At 39.7% G+C, this 22,304-nt stretch overlaps 1 protein-coding gene across 25 annotated transcripts in view; it reads right to left on the bottom strand.

The window, feature by feature from the left end:
* The window catches only part of NAV3 (neuron navigator 3), an 873,011-nt gene that overhangs the window by 79,688 nt on the left and 771,019 nt on the right, over positions 1-22,304 (bottom strand). For 15 of the 25 annotated variants that reach the window (XM_077474065.1, XM_077474059.1, XM_077474067.1 and 12 more), the window contains 4 exons: positions 11,950-11,973; positions 10,780-10,830; positions 6,859-6,936; positions 3,123-3,206 (listed from right to left, as the gene is read on the bottom strand). In XM_077474065.1, the coding sequence (XP_077330191.1) occupies positions 3,123-3,206; positions 6,859-6,936; positions 10,780-10,830; positions 11,950-11,973 (237 nt within the window). The remainder of the gene's footprint in view (positions 1-3,122; positions 3,207-6,858; positions 6,937-10,779; positions 10,831-11,949; positions 11,974-22,304) is intronic. The other 10 variants (XM_077474072.1, XM_077474060.1, XM_077474056.1 and 7 more) reach the window with 2 other exon arrangements.

Raw genomic sequence — 22,304 nt, forward strand, 5'->3', positions numbered from 1 at the left:
TGCAGAGGTTGAAGTGGTGGGGGGGTCAGCTTGTGTGTGCTCAGACCATACCCCACGCACTGCATCAAATTGGTCTGCATGACTGTCGTCCCAGAAGGAAGCCTCTTCTAAAGATGATGTACAAACAGTTTGCTGAAGAAACGCAGACTAAGAATATGGATTACTGGAACCATGTCCGTGGTCTGATAAGACCAAAATTGGTGGGAGACTATTTGTGTACCAATGGTGAGGGTTTAAATTGGGTCATTAGTATGTTCTGAATAGGATCTTGAATATCTAACCCCTCCCATCCACACCAGTATTGAAGTTGTGCTGCCATAAAATAGAATCTTGAATTAGGGACCGCTATTCCCCCTCTATCTTTTGCTTGTTACAGAGTTTGGTTTCCCATATTTCTATATAAGATCTCTGAAGGTCGTGTCTATTGTCCTAAATAGTTTTAATGTCAACCAGACTGGGAAGTTGTGTAATAAATATAGCAATGGGGCAGTCACACCATTTTCACCAGGTTTGCTCTCCCTATCACAGTCAATGGAAATTTACACCAGATTTTACCTTGTTGCCTAAATTTAGCTACAAGGGGGAGTATTTTTTATCTATATATTCATTGACATTTGGCGTAGTTATCACTAACATCTATATTCCTCCACCCTATACTCCAGAAATACTGAAAGAATATATTGTGTTTGCAGCTGACAAATCAGATAGCCTATGGGTAATAACAGGTGATTTTAAAAATTGCATGGTTCCATCGATGGACAAATTTTACCCATCTGATAAGCAATATCCAGAGGGGACTACGGCCTTTGCTAAATATTTAACAGAGATGGGGCTGCTTGATCTGTGGAGACTGCAAAACCCATTGAGTAGGCAATTCTCATGCTACTCGAACACATATAAAACTTTATCCAGAATGATCTGGCGCTAGGATCCCACTCTGTATTGCCATATCTTTGTGAGATTAAATACGAGGCAACAGGTATATCAGATCACTGTTCCCTCTTTTCTTTTTAGGACTAACAAGGGGGATAAGCTATGGAAGGTTAATCCTTATTGGATATCACTTTTCCCTCCAGAGGACAGCAAACTAGAGATTTCCACTTTTCAATAAATAAATACACTTACGGTCTCACCTTTAATTTACTGGGATGCACAGAAAGCCTATCTTAGAGGCCTGGTAATCTCACAAATATAAAAAAAAAGAAACAATTTAGAAAATGGGAAAAAAACCCTGGCTGATAACATGATGCAAGCTAAAGCATCTTATGTATCCAACCCCAATAAAGACACTCAGATGCAATGGACATACAGCCAAGAAAAATATGCACAAGTAGCTATTAAGAGAGCAGAGCATAAAAGATTCTTCTTACAACAACCTTATTTTGAGGAGGGAGAAGGAACAGGACATACATTGGCTTCTCTGGTAAAGACACAATGCCCCTCATCCCTTATAACTGAAATTCAATCTTCTGCATATGGAAAGACTAATGCCGCGTACACACGACCAGACTTTTTGACGGACTTGGTCCAGCAGACAATCTGATGGACTTTCCAACTGAGGTCTGCCGGACTTTCAAACAAACAGACTTGGCCACACATGATCACTCCAAAAGTCCGCCGGAAAGTCAGATCGCGTGTATGTGGCATTATAATACCCAACAGATCCTAGAGGTGTTTCTGGCTTTTTATCAGGATTTATATAAAAGTAGGAAAAGAGATCAGGAGGGGGATATGGAAAAGTTTTTTCAGACTGTCAATTTGCCAATGTTATTAGATGATGAGAAAGAGATATTAGAGAGACCATTAGCACTGGAAGTGTTGAGAAATGCAGCAGCCAATCTATCCAATAATAAATCTCCTGGATCGGATGGTTTGCCAGGGGAAATTTATAAAACATATGGCGATGTGTTGTTACCTGATCTTCAGTTCTAAACCACGCTTTCGAGGTAGGGTCTTTGGCCCCCTCGACGAATAAAGCTGTGATTACCCAATTTCGTTGTTGACATCAGATGTTAATCTTTTGGCAAAGGTAATGGCAACCAGACTCTCAAAATACATTGGCAAATTGATACATCATGATCAGTCAGGGTTTATCCCCAATAGATCAACAGTTAACAATATAAGACGATTGTTTCTAAATCTACAAATACCGATCGATAATACAGGAAATAGAGCTATTGTGTCTTTGGATGCGACGAAAGCATTTGACAGCATAGAGTGGGACTTACTATGGATCTGCCTAAAAAAATTTCGAATAGGACCAAGTTTTATAAAGTGGATACAACTGTTATATAGTGCACCCACTGCAAGAGTACAGATTAATGGAGCCACGTGCTTACCATTTTTTTTGAAAAGAGGAACAAGACAGGGTTGTCCCCTGTCTCCACTTTTTGCAATGGCCATAGAACCTATGGCTGAGACTATTTGTGAGTGCCCAAATATAGTGGGATTTCGGAGAGGTGGGAGAGAGGAAAAAATGGCTCTTTTCGCAGATGATGCCCTAGTGTTTCTAGGTGATACATATACATCATTGTCTACAGTTATTTCAAGTATAGAAACGTATGGTATATGTTCAGGATTTAAAATCAATTGGGATAAATCCTTAATAATGCCTATTGACCTGATACAATTGGAACTCCCACACCAGGACCACCAGATGGAGCATGTCTCATCATTTAAGTATTTAGGTTTGTTGTGTACTTAATAAAATACTAAACCTTTATGCAGCAACATGCTACAACTAAACCAAAGCCATCACAAAAATGTTCATACAAAGTACACATTAATAAGTACATGTAAATGACAGATAAATGTGAGCCACGGAAAGCAACTGTTGATGAGAAAAAAACATGGAGTAAAAGAATAGCAAGCTGTGATTACCTGTCACAGGCTTTTGAAGTAAATATAAGCCAATAAAGTATTTCCCTTTCTCCCAAACTAAGCATTCAAAAACAAAGCACAGACATTCATTTGGATTTCTAAACATAACCAACTGGAAGTGGTTTCTTAAATCGAGCGATGGATCAAAGTCACATCATGCTATTGTGCTTTATACAACTTTTCACATTTCATTGCTGTATAAGATTTAGTGTTCTAGTGCTTTTGAGCCCTTCTCAACCTACCTTTTGTTCAGCTGTCATTGTCAGGCTTTGCAGTCGTCCAGTCATATTTCCTAAGCTCTTTTCAAAAGCCGCCACTAAATGAGACTGGAAATAAAGCAAGAGGAAAAAAATCATGAAACAAGCATCAAACACTCGCATTTATGGCACATAAACCAGCACTCGGCACATTTATTGAGATAAGTAACTGGCTTTCTCTGTCTGTTATCAGTGATTTTGGTCATCTTCAATTACTGATAAATGAAAATTCTCCGGCCTAGATCATGAAACTGTATAAACAAAATGATGTGTTTAAAATATAGACAGCCAATTTTGTATTCTTTTGTTGAACATAGCTTTTATTTTCTATATATGAATATTTTATTTTTCTTAATAAAAATTACTGTGGCTCTCAGTATGAATGGTTTTGACAGAAATTTGAATAGAAAATGCACCGCTTCCTTCTATTAGATGTTTAAAGCAGTTACTGGAAAAAAAAAATAGGAGAAAATCTGCCCAGATAGTCATTGTAAAGAAATGTATTACCGGGGCTGTGGCACGAAAGAAGAGAAAAAACTAGACACCTTGTTATATATGACAAGTTTTTAATTTGCCTTTGCAAAGTTAGCTTCAATTTTATTTAGGTCACTCCACAATGTCAATCAAAGGCCTGCTTTCATTCAAGATTTTGCCAAGTTGCCAACACCTAATGATATACATCAGAAAGGAAGAGGGATGCAGCTGCTGGGGGCAATCTATCAGAGAGGAGAAAACACAGCTGACAGTGATATTTGTGTGAGCAGGAAAGAAAAAGAACAGAGTGAGTCACAGCAACAGAAGTCTTTGTAAAATGCTTCAAATTCTTCCCATTCCAATTGCCTTATAGTTTTATTGTTAAGTGCTTGCCTAAAAAATGCCTAATTTCAAACCTGCAATATTTTTTTTTCATTGAGCTGTCTCGATCCCTTTGAAAACTCAGGCAGCAGCAGTAATAATAACGTATAGACAAACATTTTTTCTAATGTAAGTACAAATTAAAGTATGTAACCTGCACTGTAGGTGAGTGATCTGTGGTGAAATTTCTTCCTTTGTTGCTGCTGGTTTGCACACATCTCAGGAGGGATTATTTTGTCCCATTCCTGTTTGCAGATCCTCTCCAAGTCATTAAGGTTTTCGAGGCTGATGTTTGGTAACTCGAACCTTCAGCTCATATTTTCTATGGGATTAAGGTTTGGAGACTGGCTAGGCCACTCCAGGACCTTAATGTGTTTCTTCTTGAGCCACTCCTTTATTGCCTCGGCTGTGTGTTTTGGGTCATTGTCATGCTGGAATAACCATCCACGACCCATTTTCAATGCCCTGGCTGAGGGAAGGAGGTTCACACCCAAGATTTGACGGTACATGGCCCAGTCCATCGTCCCTTTGATTTGGTGAAGTTGCCCTGTCCCCTTAGCAGAAAAACCCCCCCAAAGCATAATGTTTCCACCTCCATGTATGACAGTAGAGATGGTGTTCTTGGGGTCATAGGCAGCAATCATCCTCCTCCAAACATGGCGAGTTGAATTGATGCCAAGGAGTTCGATTTTGGTCTCATCTGACCCAAACACTTTCACCCAGTTCTCCTCTGAATTATTCAGATGTTCATTAGCAAACTTCAGATGAGCTTGTACATGTGCTTTCTTGAGCAGGGGGACCTTGCAGGCATTGCAGCATTTCAGTACTTTATGGTGTAGTGTATTACCAATTGTTTAATTGCTGACTATGGTCCCAGCTGCCTTGAAATCATTGACAAGATTCTTCCGTCTAGTTCTGGGCTCATTCCTCACTGTTTTCATGATCATTGAAAGTCCACGAGGTGAGATCTTGCATGGAGCCCGACACCGAGAGAGAGTGATAGTTATTTTGTGTTTCTTACTAATTGCCGATGGTCTTGTAGCCCATTCCAGGCTTGTGTAGGGATACGATCTTGTCTCTGACATCCTTGGATAGTTATTTTGCTCTTGGTCATTGTGGAGAGATTGGAATCTGATTGATTTATTTCTTCTGTGGACAGGTGTATTTTATACAGGTAACAAGCTGAGATTAGAAGCACTCCCTTTAAGAGAGTTCTCCTAATCTCAGCTCATTACCTGTATAGAAGGCACCTGGGAGCCAGAAATCTAAAGCAAATCAATGTATAACTTAATTTACATTTTTTTGGATATTTTTGTTGTTATTCTGTCTCTCACTGTTAAAATAAACCTACCAATAAATTATATTATTATATTTGGTTACCTTGGCAGATAAAACACAATTCCTTCCTAAATTATGCAATTTAGAAAACCCAGTAAACACATAAAAACATTTTTTTTCCCTCTCCTCTCTTCTTAAAAAATGTATTTATACACTGGCATCATAAAGTATTGACCCACAGTGCTCTAATGAACACTTGCAGGCAGAAGATCATTATAACATGAACTGTTTCAAAGTCACATGATAGAAAGAGGTCAGTTTCTTCCTTCTTGTGGCACATTTTGATTTTCCTATAAAGGTAATGTGGTATTACAATGCCATGGAATTTATTTTCTTCAGAGACCAAAAGCAAACAAAGTAAAAATGGCAATTATAATGCACACAGCAGTGCTTGTAAATGATCTAGAGAAGTTGGTCATTCTTGAACAAAATTATTTGACATCTCCTTAACATGGGCACTGGGGAGATGTGACATGCATGGCTTAAGGTTTTGGAGCCATTTATAAATACAAATTGATATTTTTTTTAAATTAAAGCGAAAGTCTGGTCTAATCCTATCTAATCTTAAACCTGCTCCACCCCTATTCTAAATCCTACACTAACTACCCTGTAGAAGAAAGATGTCTATACTTACCTATTCCCTGGGTGCTCCAGCTTAATAATGAGATCTTTCCAGCGGCTGGCTTCAGGAAAGAGGAAAGAGCTCTGAGAACATCTGCAATCCCTGGGTGGTGACATAACCCATAGACTTACTATGAAGTATGCATTGTCCCTCTTCTTCCCTGAAGTTGCCGCTGGGAACTGATCATGTGACTGGACCAGACCATGGTTAGGACATACCAGTCCACAACACGTTCTCTATACATATGTTTTTTACAGCTACCTTTTAGGCAATAATTAATCTTACAAAGTGAAACAACTGTGTGATTATACTCTGATAGAGGCAGCCATTGTAAGCCCTTGTACACACGGTCGGAGAATCCGTCGGAATGTGTCCTATCGGACCGTGTCGTCGCATAATCCGACTGTGTGTGGTATGCATCGGACTGATTCAGTCGGAATATCCGTCGGACCCAATTTTCCAACATGTTGGAAATATTTCCCGACCAACTGGGCCGATCGGACATACTCTGATCATGTGTAGAGAATTTTGATCGGACTAAGTGCCACGCATGCTCAGATCAAATTCCTACATCAAAGCTATTGGCTACTAGCCTGAATGTAGTCCCATCGTAACGAAATTACGTCATCACGTTCTGAAAGATCGGATTTTTCGCCAACTTAGTCCGACCATGTGTATGCAACAGTTTCGGACAAGATCCGACGGACAAAATCCGACGGGCAAAATCCGATGGATTTGGTTGTGGAAATCTCCGACCGTGTGTACAGGGGCTAAGAGTTTTGGGCCATGATGCTAATTCTATTCAATAAACCACTGCCCCAGTCCTACAATGCAAGAAATGTAGATTTGCTTTATGAAAAAGTTAATTTAATGCGGCAGGTTCCGGTATCTTGGTTCAGTACTCACATTTGCAGACAACTGGGATGTCAGCGTTGCAACTTTTTCCTGTGAAGCTACCAGCTCCCGTCGCAGCTTTTGTATCTGCTAAATGATAATATGCAAGAACATAATTATGTAATAAGCAGAATCCGTACTTTTTATCCAACTGATTTAGGTGATCAAAAATATTGATGCATTTAGCGGAAAACTTTAGTTAGGAAAATACACAGGCTGCCACAGATCTCCTGAAAATACTAGGTGCATGGCTCTCTGACTTCAATACTTCCCGTGTCACTGACCCAGAGCAAGCATGCAGATCAGTAAAGTCACAATTCATTAACTTTTACTTGTTCCAGGTCAATGTGCAGAATATCCAAGCTAGAGTCATTGTGACAGACAGGGACTAGTATTTTCAAGTGGAGTTTTGCACAATGACAGCCTTTCACTGTAAAGGCTTTCTTTAAGTTGATTAAGAGTTAATTCTATTGTGCCATTCACCTAATAAGTCTAAGGGTCACTATAATGTGCTGTTCACGTGGACTATGTAAGCTGATATAGTCACATGCACACTCTTCCTGGCAATGAAACTAAATAATGAAAAAAATGTACTGTGTAAAACCAATACATCCTATACTTTCTTTCCTAGACATGATAAACCCTCAGTTTACTGAATATACAGCTTCTTTATCTTTTAATCCTTGCTCAATTTCCAGTTTCATACAATAGAAAAAAATTGTCCCACGCTGTGGTCAAATTAAGAAGTAAAATAAATAAAAAATAAACAATATATCAAAAAGGAATAGAAAGATACTGCCTCCACTTGAACAGCTACTATGGTAGAGTCATAATTGTATGGGTGATAGGAAGTGGATGTGCTGCTTTAATAGAATACTATACTATAGTAATGTCCTGTCTAATATATCAATCGGGCAATCAAGTACTGAACGAGTGTAAAGGTACTCACTGGGTGTTTGTGTATAACATTATAAACACAATTTCACCCCTGTATTAAAGTGCTTAATAAACATAAAAAGATGAGTGCTATATCTTTCAATTGATAACAATGATGAATAAAATCCAATTCTATAACGCTATAATTATATATATATATATATATATATATATATACATATATACACACAATGTGATATTACAGATATAAAGAGTTATGCAATTGATATACACGTGATTCCACCAATATAATAAATTCATAAACAGATACTTAACGAAAAAAAGTGACAGATGCTTAAAATATTCACAGTTTATGAATCCATAATAAAGTTTTATTTTAGGTTCTTCAATATCAGTGTGTGTTTTTACAAGGACATGCGATGTAACAGTGTCTCCACTTGTGCTCCCCCTACTTTACCGCGCTCACCAGAAAGCTCTCCCCACCAAGGGGTAAACAGCCTCCACAGCGCCCAATGGCTGAAAATAGGTCCCAGACAAGGATCATATGCCTCTCCTTCCTTCTTAGTTCCTCTCCACCAGCTACCTCATGCACTGTTGGAACAACAAAAGTGAGCCTCATAGTACAATTCTGTATTGCAAATTATTGTGAAGTGTTTAACCACTTGCTTACTGGGCACTTAAACCCCCCTCAGTCCCAGACCAATTTTCAGCTTTCAGCGCTGATGCACTTTGAATGACAATTGCGCGGTCATACAACACTGTACCCAAATGAAATTTTTATCATTTTTTTCCCACAAATAGAGCTTTCTTTTGGTGGTATTTAGTTACAGCTCGGAGTTTTATTTTTTGCTAAACAAACAAAAAAAGATGCAAAAAAATAAAAATAAAAAATCATGTTTTAATAGTTTGTTATACAATTTTGCAAACGGGTCATTTTTCTCCTTCATTGAAGTGCGCTGATTAGGCGGCACTGATGGCTGCATTGGTGGGCACTGATGGGCTGCATTGGTGGGCACTGATGGGCTGCATTGGTGGGCACTGATAGGCTGCATTGGTGGGCACTGATAGGCTGCACTGGTGGGCACTGATAGGCATAGTTAAGGCGGCACTAATAGGCACAGATAAGGCGGCACCGATCGGCACAGATAAGGCGGCACTGATGGGCAAAGATGGGCACAGATAAGATGGCATGGATGGGTGGCACGGATAAGTGGCACGGATGGGCACTGATAGGTACCACTGATAGATGGGACTGATGGGCACTGATAGGTGGCACTGATAGGTGGCTCTGATAGGTGGCACTGCTGGGCACTGTTGGTGGCACTGCTGGATGGCACTGTGGGTGGCATTGTGGGTGGCACTGTGGGTGGCGCTGGGGGCACTATGGGCACTGCTGGGTGGCACTGATGGGGGGCACTTACTTTCATTCAGGATGGCACTGCGGTGGGCAGGTGGGCACTGGCAGGGGGCAGGTGGTCAGCTGTATTGCTGGCCGTGATCGGGACTGATGTCCCGATCACGGCCGCCGGTGATCGGCTTTTTTTTTCTCTCCTCGCGCTGTCAGCGCGAGGAGGAATAATAGCCGATTACCGGCTCCGTTCTGTCACATGATCAGCTGTCATTGGCTGACAGCTGATCACGTGATAAGGGGTCGGGATCGACCCCTTACACGGATCGGTGATCAGGCGAGTCTCATGGACTCGCCGATCACAGAGCGTGCCGCGCGCGCCCCTCAGGGGGCGCGCAGGCCGCTCGTAACCAGGACGACGTCAATAGACGTAGTCCTGGAAATGTAGGTCCGCGCTAATGCCGTCATTTGGCAATAGCGCGGATCTCAAGTGGTTAAAAATGGATGATGACATCATTCTGATGAAGTGCGTAGGGAGGCGCTTACAGCATCAATACATCACTTCCGGTTTTGGACTTCCTGATTTGCCTGCTCGTTATCATCTGATATCATGTAAGTGCATTTTTAAACACTTTATAATATAGTAAGGAGCTGTACTATGGGGCTTGCTTTTGTCATTCCAACATGTGCATGAGGTCAGTGGTGGAGAGGAACTAAGAAGGAAGGAGAGGCATATGATCCTTGTGTCTCGGATACTTTATATCTGTAATATCACATCATGTTTTCATAGATACCACTGCATATATATGAATTAGAGAACTGGATTTTATTTATCACTGCTATCTATTGGAAGATACAGCACTTGTCACTTTTTTTCATTAAACACTTTAATATAGGGGTGAAATTGTGTTTATGATGTTATATACAAACATCCAGGGAGTACCTTTACACGTGCATGCTCAGTACTTGCTTACCTGATTGATAGTCACAATTCGATCCACAGATCCACAGAGGGGACTAATTGTGTCCACCTTGACACCAATAATAGAAGCTTTGCACTATAAGATAGTATTCTATTAAAGTAGCACCACATCCACTTCCTATTTCCCATACAAGTTCCAGATTAAACCGGTGCAATAGATTCTTCATCAGGTTTCCTGTTTCAGGGCAGTTCCTTTACCTTGCAGTGTCCTATGGAGTTACCCTTGCAGACTAAAGTTGTGTCTCCCCATTCTGTGAGCATCAATTGAAATCCATGCCCCATAGCTAAGGATTGCAAGGCACCCCTACTCCCTTCCTTCTCCCTTCTCCAAGTTAACAGGCAGGCTCAAGACTGCACTTCCTACTGTTAACTCTCTCTTGTCAAGACCAAAAGGTCAAGAAAGCAGCACTGCGAGAGCAGGAGACAGCTACATTTAAATTTGTAATTTGGAAGTGCTGGAATGAGAATTTTAACAAGTAGTTTACTGGGAAATGTTTATTCATTATACATTCTTTATTTTTCAAGAAACGGTATTAGACATAGTTACATTGTAATATAAAATTGTTGAATAGGGTATGATATCAAGACAAGAATCTTTGTTATCACATACTGCAAGTGGTAAGTCATAAATATATGCAATGATTCTGTCATTTAGTGTCTGAAATTGAGCAAAGAAAAAATAAATCTTTTAGTATGTAATAGTCACCTTGGGTGGAATGAAATGGATTGCAGACGGGTCAGGCACTGTATGTTCGGTCTATATTGGAAAGGGAAGTGGATCAAAAATTTAACCAAAAAAAGGAAAGGAAGAGGGGAAATATAAACATATTAGAGGACAACAGAAGGGAAAAATAATGAGAGCAAGGTGGGCTGTGGGGAAAGTGTTAATGCAAAGGAAGGAGAGCAGGCCAGGTGGGGGATACTCAAATGATTCCTGGATACAGGGAGGAGATAGGGTAAGGTTAAGAAGGTAGGTCTGCAATCGGTATTGAGCCATGTGTAAGATAGCATGCACGATGGAATATTGTACATTTCTTCTTTTTTAAATGATATAATTTATTATTCAACAAATCTATGATTCAGAATAAATACAACAACAGGTAAATAGGTCTTTGGACATTATACCAGTAAAATCCTCCAGTAAGGAGGGAAGATGGAAAAGGCTTAGCAAGTGATTTCTCTAATATTTTACAGACTTGTTACATAACTTCCTCCAGCAAGATTGCCTCCACATGCTTTGAGGATATGAAATGTCACTCACAGAATGATTGGGAGATCGGAATCTGGCAATTACTAGACAGGTTATGTTGCTCTCATATTAGAAAAGTAATAGAGTCACCACGGCAGGAAAAAAAAAAGTGGTCTCCTTGAAAACAGAAAATGAAAAATAAATCCATTTCCTGGCCATCATAAAAGCTTTAGTTAATGGGCAAAGGGTGATTCTCTCATTTTTTGACATTTCCTTAGTAACCATCTGAGTTATGCACCCTTTCAGGATCATGGACCTATGTGAGGGAGATTAAGTCAAATAAATTTAATCTGATATCTTTTATGTACGACATTGACTGTGTATCCACCAGCATATGAAGTGAGAAAATTATTTCCATTAAAGGGAAAGACAGCAATAAAATCCCTTCTTTTTAGAAGAGTTGGAAAGGTTTAGAACTGCTCTCTGTTTTTTTTTATTTTATTGCTGTCTGTGTTTCTTTTGGGAAGATTTACCCACCCTCATATATGATCACTGAACATGAATTACATTATTTCGAAAGTCAAGCAGCTATGGATACTTGACGCACTCAGGTAATAGGCAAAGCTATACTACATGCAGTATGTAAACAAATGAATCAATCTAACACTTTTATGAGCATAGTCATACCTCTGAATGGGCCTTTTCTTCAGCCTGCAAAAATAAAATATATAGATATTACAAGAAATGTAATGAATTACATTAAAAGAAAAATACCATGCAATTGAGGGTTCTTCAAAACCAAAGAGGCTCTGCTAAACTTTAATCTAACTAAATTTATTTGGGAATGTACAAATAGGTTGGTTGCTTCGTATATGAAATCCATTGTAACCCTTTCATGACTAAGCTTATTTCTGACATTTGGTGTTTTAAGTTAAAATCCGTATTTTTTGCTAGAAAATGACTTAGAACCCCCAAACATTATATATATTTTTTAGCAGAGAATCTAGAGAATAAAATGGCAATTGTTGCAATTTTTTATGTCACACAGTATTTGTGCAGCAGTGTTTTAAACGCAACTTTTTGGGAAAAGGGACACTTTCATGAATTTTAAAAAAGCAAAACAGTATAGTTATCCCAATTTTTTTGTATAATGTGAAAGATGATGTTATGCCGAGTAGATACAGAGTAGATAATAGATGCCAAACATGTTACGCTTTATAATTGCACATACTGGTCGAATGGCGACAAAAAGAGGAGGTCTAGTGCTAGAAGTGTTGCTCTTGCTCTGACGATCATGGCGATACCTCACATGTGTGATTTAAATACCATTTACATAAGCAGGCGTGACTTCTGTATGCATTTTCTTTGTGGCGCGAACTCACGGTGACGTGGGGATTTGAAAAAAAATAAATCGTATTTATTTTATTTATTTTTATATTATTAAATTGTGTTTTTGTGACAGTAATAGGTGATGACAAGTACTCTTTATGGAAGGATCGGGGGTGTAAAAGACCTCCAATCCCTCCTTTGCACTTCAAAGTATTCAGATCACTTAAAATGGTGTATTTGAATACTGTATATTTTTTCAAATCCGGCGCCATTGGCAGCTGAGTAAATCGGAAGTGACGTGTTTACATCCAGGAGACTGGAACAAAGCCATTTTTCAGCTTTGTTCCAGTCTGTCAATAGCCGCCAGAATCGGCGGATGTTCAATCGGGCCTTTCCGGTGGAACAGGAGGCCCAGGAAGAGCGGCGTGAGGGGGAACGTCCACTACCACTCCTCCAGTATAACAGCCGAGCAGCTTTTAGCTGTATCAGTTGTTGTACCTGGAAAGCCGATCGCCTGCTCTAAACAATGGTACTGGGATGATGCCTGCAGCTGCGGGCATCATCCTGGTATAACCCCCGAAACCCGAGCATGCACATCTGCGCACGTTTGGCGAGAATGGATTAAATATGGATTCCAAGACTAAACTCAACAATTGCTAAGCAGTTAAAAAAACCTAACCTATAAACAGGGGATTATTCCTCCATGACAGTATTCAGCAGCTGTCTCTCGGCATATACTCTCAGATATCAGCCCCTTTCAGATATACCACAAATATCAGAAGCCGTATAATCCAATATTTGCCTGAAAAACTGTATTGGTAAAATAAAACATAAAACTTTCATGTCATCAAAAATCTCACCCATAGTGCACTTCTTAGTTTTAATTGGAATATTTTGAAATAATACAGTTTGTATATAAATGTAAAATGCAGAGCAAGTTAAAGTGTTTCTAAAGTTCAAACAAAAAATGTAATATATTGCAGCTTACTAGTCTTTGGAGTGGTCACTGTGTTTGTTTTCTTTTCACCTGGTAATCCTACAAATAACCCACTTTCTGTCACTGGTTGTGGGTGTGTTACTCCTACACTGTAGTTATGGAGGAAGCCATGGTTGTCACCCTAGGCTGCTCTCCTGATTTGGACTGCAAACATGTCTATATCTTTTAATTTCCATTACATGGAGAGCAAGGCAATTGGTAGTCTACAGAACATAGCCAGGAAGGAAGATATTCTTCAATGCAGCTCATAGGAAGTGACGTGGCATTTCTGGCAACAGGTATTTCTGTATTTGCTGAAAATGTTTTTAGCTTGAAAAAAAAAATACAACTAGGCTAGCCACCACATCTGATGACTATACGTTGCAATATATTGCATTGTTGTTCTTGGATTTAGTTTAATTTTCCTTTAGATCCAAGGTTCCTCTTGGGTTTGGAGTTTGCTTATCAAAAAACACATGTACCACCAGACTACTACAAGCCTTTGAACACTTCAGTGTTCAAAAGTTCACAACTAATAATAATGAATTACATATATGGGTGCTGTTTTACCTGTCAACGGATTTGTATTTCTGTCCATCAAGTCCTGTAATTTACACAGCCATGTGGATGACACTATCTACAGTTAAGCCAGTCATAGATGGTGCATTTTTTCCCCTTCAATCACGGGTTGCAGGAAAGAAAATTAATCAATTCCCCTATCAACACGATGTTGATGGGGGAATGCCTCCCAAGGTGCTATTGTGTTCTCCCAACTGGGGGGACCGGGGAGCCATCCCTGTTAGGAGAACACACAGTGAGTATTAGTAGTGTCTTCTCTCTAACCTCAGCCTTCTGACTGAACAATAAAAAGAGCAGCATATTGATCAAAGGGTAACTTTACTTTCATGGTAAAAAATAGCAAATAAAAAAAAGATAATTGCTACACAAGCCACATTGTAATTTATTGTTTTTTCAACCTACAGAGCTGTAATTTTCTGTAAAATTGAATGCATTATGGTAACCTGGAGGCATTCCGTACACAATTGGTGTATGGAACACCCCCAGGAATGTAATTTCCTACTTGTATGATTGGCTCACTGATTTTCCCAGAAGTCTGCTCTAAGATACAGGTCAGAATTTAGGCATTAGCACACCGGGAATCTTCAGTTGTCCAAAGGTTTTATTGCAGATAGATCACATCCCAAAGACAAGTGCAACATTTCGGAGGCCACGCAGGACCCCTTCATCAGGCATGTGATAAAGTGCCACAGTGTTTTGTTTTGTTTTTTTGCCACTGTGGCACTTTATCACATGCCTGACGAAGGGGTCCTACGTGGCCCCCAAAATGTTGCACTTGTCTTTGTGATGTGATCTATCTGCAATTAAAACCTTTGGACGACCACTGAAGATTCCTGGTGTGCTGATGAATATGTACATTGACTTGGTGTTTCCAGTATCCAGCTGGTAATCGCTGCCGCACCCATTACTGATGAGACTTGTTTACTGGAAGGTGTGTGATAGTTATATAGACAAAATTTTAGGCATCTTCTGCAAAAAAAAAAAATCATTTTTGGTGAGATATTTCCAAAGGGTTATTTACTTTCAAAAGAATGCAGACCCTGCAGCTTTCCTCATTAGAAGGGCATCAGCTGATTGATATTGAAAAAGTATCTCCTAATCAGATTCCCTCAGCACATCAATATCTGTTCAGGGCAACAAAAGGTAGGAATCTGCAACAAAGTTTGATAAAGTCCTTCCAAATGTACATTGATCACAGAGCGGGCAGCACCGTGTCCAGGCCTCTGATTTGGAGTACGCCAAGACCGTATTTGGGAAAGTTTTTACCTACAGCTCGTTTGGCTTTTCCATTAGTTTGGAGGCCGATACACTTTGGTAAGCTGCTACCTTCTTCATTGTTGGTGTTGCACACAGAAGATCTGGAGAAGCTGGCTCTCCTATGCATGCAATCATTCATTTTCTTTTCCAGTGGAATCTGCTTCTCTGGGACACTTGAATTTATTTTTATATTTTATTGATTTCCCTTTTTTTCTTTTTTTCTGGACTTTTCATTGATGAATCTGAGTTTATATCATGTCACTTATACATGGTCACATTGTTTTATATATTTCTTTAAAATTATGTGATTTTATTCACTTTTTAATAGCGCTGCACTTTATATATTGTGAATATACATTGATCACGCAGACAGGATAGTTTTTTTCTCAAAAAAGTGGAGTTATGCCGCGTACACACGCCCGGACTTTCCGGCTGAAAAGGTCCGACGGTCTTCCCGACGGACTTTCGGTGGACTTCCGAATGAACGGACTTGGCCACACACAAATGGACTAAGTCAGTTCGAAAGTCCGTTCATTTTGAAAGTGATGACATAAGACAGGCCTAAAAAAGGAAGTTCAATAGCCAGTAGCCAATAGCTTCCCTTACGTTGTATTTGGTCCGTCGGACCAGCATACAGACGAACGGTTTTCCCGATAGGAATTGAGTCCGTTAGACAGATTTGAAACATGCTCTATTTCTAGATCCGTCTGAATTTTTTTTTTGAAAAATGATTGGACTACCCCACATACGATTGGATTGTCCGACGAACTCGTTCCGTTGGACCTAGTCTGCAGGAAAGTCCGGTCGTGTGTACACGGCATTACTCTTTAAGTCCCCCCTCTGCTCAAATGTTCTCTCCTCCTATGAGCATGTTCTTTGTCAATAAATTTGCAGCACAGCTGATTGTTTCCCAGTCTGAGTGCTGCTGTATAGTGGATCACAAGAGGTTAATGCCAATTCAAATTTAAACAAATACACATGTTGCTTTAAAAATGAATTTAATCATTTATTAATGAATGCCTAACTGCCTTAATGTGTGTTTTTTGTGTCTGGGGTACAACCTTAAAACAATTCTGTGGTGGTTTTTAGAAGCTTCAAAAAAGCATTCACTACAAAGCAAGCAATTAATATTTACCGCTCACGCTGTCTGTGCCGCCAATCTCTACTTTTAAACTCAAAGCTTACGGAAACGCCTTCATTGCACATTTTTTACAAATAGTTTATATTATTTGAACATCAAATAGAATAATATTTAAAGCAAATCATCAAGCAAAGAGTTATATAAACAAAACATCTTTATTATGCCTTTAAAATAAAAACGTAAACACCATCATAAATATCATGTGCGCATATAATATATTTGCGTTGTGCGCTGTACGGATTTAAACATTAACACAAACGTTTTCATGCATACAACATAAAATAGGGTCCATATGCAGGACTGTGGACACAGATTTTTCTGTTTTGATTTTACATATCTGTACATAGTCCACGTTTACTGATCTTTACACGGTTCTGTGCATGGAGTCACAGAAAATGATACACCTGCAAATAGATCCATAAAAAAGGGGAAAATGCACCATTTTTTGTGACTATGTGCATAAAGTCGTTGTCTTGCATACACATGGTCACACCAAATTCAAGAATGCGGTGACGTACGACAGGACTAGAAAAAGGAAGTTCAATAGTCAGTAGCCAATAGCTTCCGTCTCGTAGTTCAATCTGAGCATGCGTGAGTTTTTGCGCGTCAGAATTGCATACACACGAACGCATTTTCGGACAGGAACTTTTTCCAACCGAAAAATTGAGAATATGCTCTCAATCTTTTGCTAGCCGAATATCGGGCAGCAAAAGTCCGATGGAGCATACACACAATCGCATTTTCCGACCAAAAGCTCTCATCGGTCTTTTGCTGTCCGAATTTCTGATTGTGTGTATGCGGCATAAGACCTTAAGACAAACTCCAGGCAAACAGAAAAGGAAATACATATATGAGAGCCATTTTACTTCCCAACTAATTTGTATTTCTGTCTATCCAGCCCTAAGATTTACAAAGCACAGTCCTGCCTGGCAGGGGAGGGAGAGGATCTTTCGCTGCTGTAGGTTGGTTTCACCATTCTATCCTCATCCCATGAGCAGACAGTGAAAGGAGAAGGAGCACACTGAGAAGCTCTATTCACTTTCACTTTGCTCTCTCTTAATATCAGCATGCCCTTTGCACTGCAACATGCCTGATCCATGTACTCTCAAACACATAAATTGCTTGTGGGAGTTGCACCCAAAAACAAATCACAGCATTCTTAAAACAAACATTTTATTCAAATACATGATTAAAATAATATAACATTATACCATTAAAGACATGGTTTCTTATTAAATATAGGATATCTCCTGAAGGAGAGAACAGAGCGGACAAAATTGTTGGAAAATCAGATCGTTTGGAACGTGGTGATGTTTGTTGCGTACGAGCTTAGCTATGGCAATAGCTTTGGTCTCGTAATTTGATCTGAGCATGCGTGGCACTTTGTCCAATCGGAATTCTCTACAAACGATCAGAAAAAGAATGATCGGATTTTTTTGTCAGAAAATTTTAGATCCTGCTCTCAAATTTGAATTGCCGACGGAAAAAGTACGATAGAGCCCACACACGATCGGATTTTCTGACAATATAATCCGATCTGAGCTTTTCCGTCTGAATTTCTGACCGTGTGTACAGGGCATTAGGATATCAACAGACTATTTCTATATGCATATATGTTATCATACAACTATTCATATTTTTTTATGTACCGTATATTTCATGTAATTTTAATATGATTTTAATCATGTATTTAAATAAAAATTTGACTTTTTAAGAATTCTGTGATTTGCTGTTTTTGGGTGCAAGTCCCACAGGCAATTTCTGTGTTTGAGAGTTCTCATGTATCAGGGACTGAGCTGCACCATCATCTATTGTACCTTTGACCTTGTGTATTACATACCTGATCCTTGTGCTGTTTCTTCCTCCCCTCCCTGAGCTTTGCTGTACAAGAAGCTGATACCAAGTAAAGTTAAAGTAGCTATACAGTATGCATTTAAACATAAACCGACAAACTTCCCTACACAACGGCTAAGGGGTCTCCGCCCTTCTGGGTCTTTATTGAAGCTCTCTCATGCCACCCTTTTGCAATCGGCTCCTTGATGTGGCTGCCGAGCCGCCTTCGCCCCCTATTTTATGACCCACCCTGTCTCACTCCCTAGCGGTTTGGGACAGGGTGCGACATCGTAAAGCGCTATCGCCTCCACATACCCCACTAGCCCCTTTGTTCTGTAATCCAGAATTCTCCCCCGGCCTGACTCCATGGCTCAGCCCTTGTACACATGGTCGGACATTCCGACAACCAAATCCATCGGATTTTGCCGAAACTGTTGCATACACACAGTCGGACAAAGTTGTCAGAAAATCCGATCGTACTTAGCGTGATGACGTTATTTCGTTAGGACGGGACTATGTTCAAGCTAGTAGCCAATAGCTTTGGTCTAGGAATTTGATCTGAGCATGCGTGGCACTTTGTCCAATCGGAATTCTCTACACATGATCGGACGAAGTCCAATCGGATCATGTTGTCGGAAAATTTTATAGCCCAGCTGGAAAACTTGGTCCGTCGTATACTCCGACGGAAACAGTCCGATGGAGCCCACACACTGTCGGATTATCCGACAACACGGTCCTATCGGACATTGTCCATCGGAATGTCCGACCATGTGTACAAGGGCTTAGAGATACAGAATGACGACTTGATATTACATATAATTCTATGTTGTTGATACTTACGGAAAAGGGCACAAGGGAAACCCCCCTTTTTTTTCTCTTCCTCCTCCCCTCCCTTTCCCTTCCCTTCCCTATCCCCCTTATTTTTTTCCTATACGATACCTTTTCCTGGTGGCTATCACCATTCATAGTAATATAGGTCTAAACGGCTCATTGGGAATCTATGTAACTAGTCCCTAAAGCATCCATTCTCAACCAGGGTTCCGTGGAACCCTGGGGTTCCTCCAGAGGTTGCTAGGGGTTCCTTGAGCTGTGGCTGATGAACCACCTTTTTGATGATGCCTACAGAGTTCAAGGTTCAGCATCACTTAGCAAAGCCAGCAGCATGACACAAAATATACGTTTAGCTGTCTTTAAGGGTGGCATTCTGAGCACCTTTTTAGGGGGAACATTCTTCCTATTGACCACCAGTATAAGGGCTATTGTTCTATTGACCCCTGATTAATTGGTTTTAGTAAGGGTTCCTCAAGACTTGAAAATTATTTTTGGGGTTCCTCTAGGGTTAAAAGGCTGAGAAAAAATGTGATACATATTTCATGACCCGGACACCAACAAATTATATCCTTCTATGTTAATACGTAGTGTTAACTTCACCAATATTTCCACCAAATATATTTTATTTTTCAGTTTAAAGTTTTGAGGTGTTGTATCTTGACATATCCTGATGGAAGGACATCCAGATGCTTATGCTTAATTTCACATCTCTAGGGTCTAATGTTTATTGAATGTACTTTCTATGACATTGTCTTGTTATTTGAATTTGAATGATAAAATAAAAACATATTGAAAGTTAAACATAAACCTAATGACGTATTCAAGAATACAGAGCAGAATTGACTTGTGCTTTTTATATCTATCTTGAGTTCAGCTTTAAACTGTATATAAACAAACACCTACTAATGATATAATCCTTCAAAGGAGACTATAAAGATGCTCAGAAATTAATGCCTTTCTGTTTTTCAGGTTAGTCTCTGATCCCTGTGTATTTAAACTGCACAACCTGAACAATAGGAGATATATTGCAGGGAGATATATTCAGTAGTAATCAATGGCATTCATCACTGACCTTCTTCATATTCTCCTTTGCAGGCCTGCATTAGTAGTATGGTTTGTATAGTAAGGTATAAAGGTGGCCTGATATTACAGCTGAATCTATTGAGAAAATCATGAAATGTAGCATTTTAACACTTCCAGATGGGTAATACCATGCAATTTTCAGTAACATTACATTTTAGCAGTTGTTACTGGCTGTTCTGAAAGACCAATGCAGCTGAATCATTGCTGACATCTACTGACCACAATAAAATAAGCAGCTTTTCCTCCAACAGAGTACTTCGTTTTATATCTGAGTGGCCACAAAGAGATGAAACTCAGTAGCCAAATAAAAAATTGTGTGGGCAAAGCAATAAAACGTTTTTTTATTAGTCAGCAAACCTGGCAGGCACGCGCTAACTAATGAGCCCATCAGTGAGCCGGCAGTAATTCATTTTAAATTAGATCCAACACTATAACCCTCACACTGCAAATTATCTGAATATTTGGTAAAACTAACATGATTATCATTAGGGATGAGTCAAACACCCCCGGTTTGGTTCACACCAGAACTTCCGAACAGGCAAAAAATTTGTGGGAACACGCAAACACCGTTAAAGTCTATGGGACACGAATGTGAAAGATCAAAAGTGCTAATTTTAAAGGCTTATATGCAAGTTATTACCATAAAAAGTGTCTGGGGACCTGGGTTCTGCCCCAGGGGACATGTATCAATGCAAATTTTTTTTTTTTAAAAGCAAGTTTTTTTCGGGAGCAGTTATTTTAATAATACTTAAAGTGAAACAATAAAAAATTTAATATTCCTTTAAATATCATGCCTGGGGGGTGTCTATAGTATGCCTGTAAAGTAGCGCACTTTTCCCATGTTTATAACAGTACCACAGCAAAATTACATTTCTAAAGGAAAAAATTACTACTTGGGGCTGTAATGTATTGTTGGGTCTCAGCAATATAGATAAAAATCATTGAAAAAAACAGCACGGGTACCCTCCCTCAGGCCCTTTGGGTCTGGTATGGATATTAAGGGGAAGTCTGCACCCAAATAAAAAAAATTGCATGGGGGTCCTCTCTAAATCCATAAAGGCCATTCATGTCTGGTATGGATATTAAGGGGAACCCTACACCATTTTTTTTAAATGACATAGGGCCCCCCAAATTCCATACCAGACCCTTCAGGTTTGGTATGGATTTTAAAGGGAATCTCCGAGCCAATTTTTTTTTTAAATGGCATAGGGCCCCCCCAAATCCATACCAGACCCTTATCCAAGCACGCACCCTGGCAGGTCGCAGGAAAGGGGGGCGTAAATGGGTAACCCTGCCCCTTCTGATCTCATGCAACTTCAGAGGGGGCGGGGTCACCCGTTTATGTCACTGTGTGGCCCTGCCCTCAGCTATGTAAAAGCTGTCATTGCAAGGAGGCTTCAGTCAGTGGAAGGTGTTTTTTTTTTATCGGGTCATCAGACGTTGTGTTTGAAGATGAATGGACATCATGGGACACTCTTTTTTTAGGACCAAATTGTCTACTGTCATTTTTAACATTTTGACACTTTTTTTGGTGAATGGGTAGGGGTATACCCATTCACATGGGGGCAGGGATCTGGGGGTTTCCTTGTTAAAGGGGGCTTCCAGATTCCAATAAGCCCCCCACCACAGACACCCACAACCACCGGGCAAGGGTCGTGGGGATGAGGCTCCCTCGTCCCCCATTTTTCTACGACCTTCCAGGGTTTGGTGTGGATTTTGGGGGACCCCATGCTCTGTGTATCATCTGATGCTAGTCACTTCACTGGGTATATGTAAGGGTTTACAACCAATTTAAAATATAAACTTGAACATTCATTAAGGCAAAAGGCTGAATAAGGTAAGAAAAAATAAAAAATAAAATGGACTAATAAGAAAATAAGAAAAAGAAGAACAAAATCCATCTCCCAGTATTCAAAAGTAGTTGAAGCCAGTTATGGATGTGTTGGCGCTGCTATTTTTTAATCTATTCTGGCACAAAATAAAAGGAACAGTCAATACATTTAAATTTGTTGC

Source organism: Lithobates pipiens, unplaced genomic scaffold (assembly GCF_037356315.1).
Source record: "Lithobates pipiens isolate NorthernLeopardFrog02 unplaced genomic scaffold, aLitPip1_a1.2 Scaffold_8, whole genome shotgun sequence".
Taxonomy (NCBI): Eukaryota; Metazoa; Chordata; class Amphibia; order Anura; family Ranidae; genus Lithobates; species Lithobates pipiens.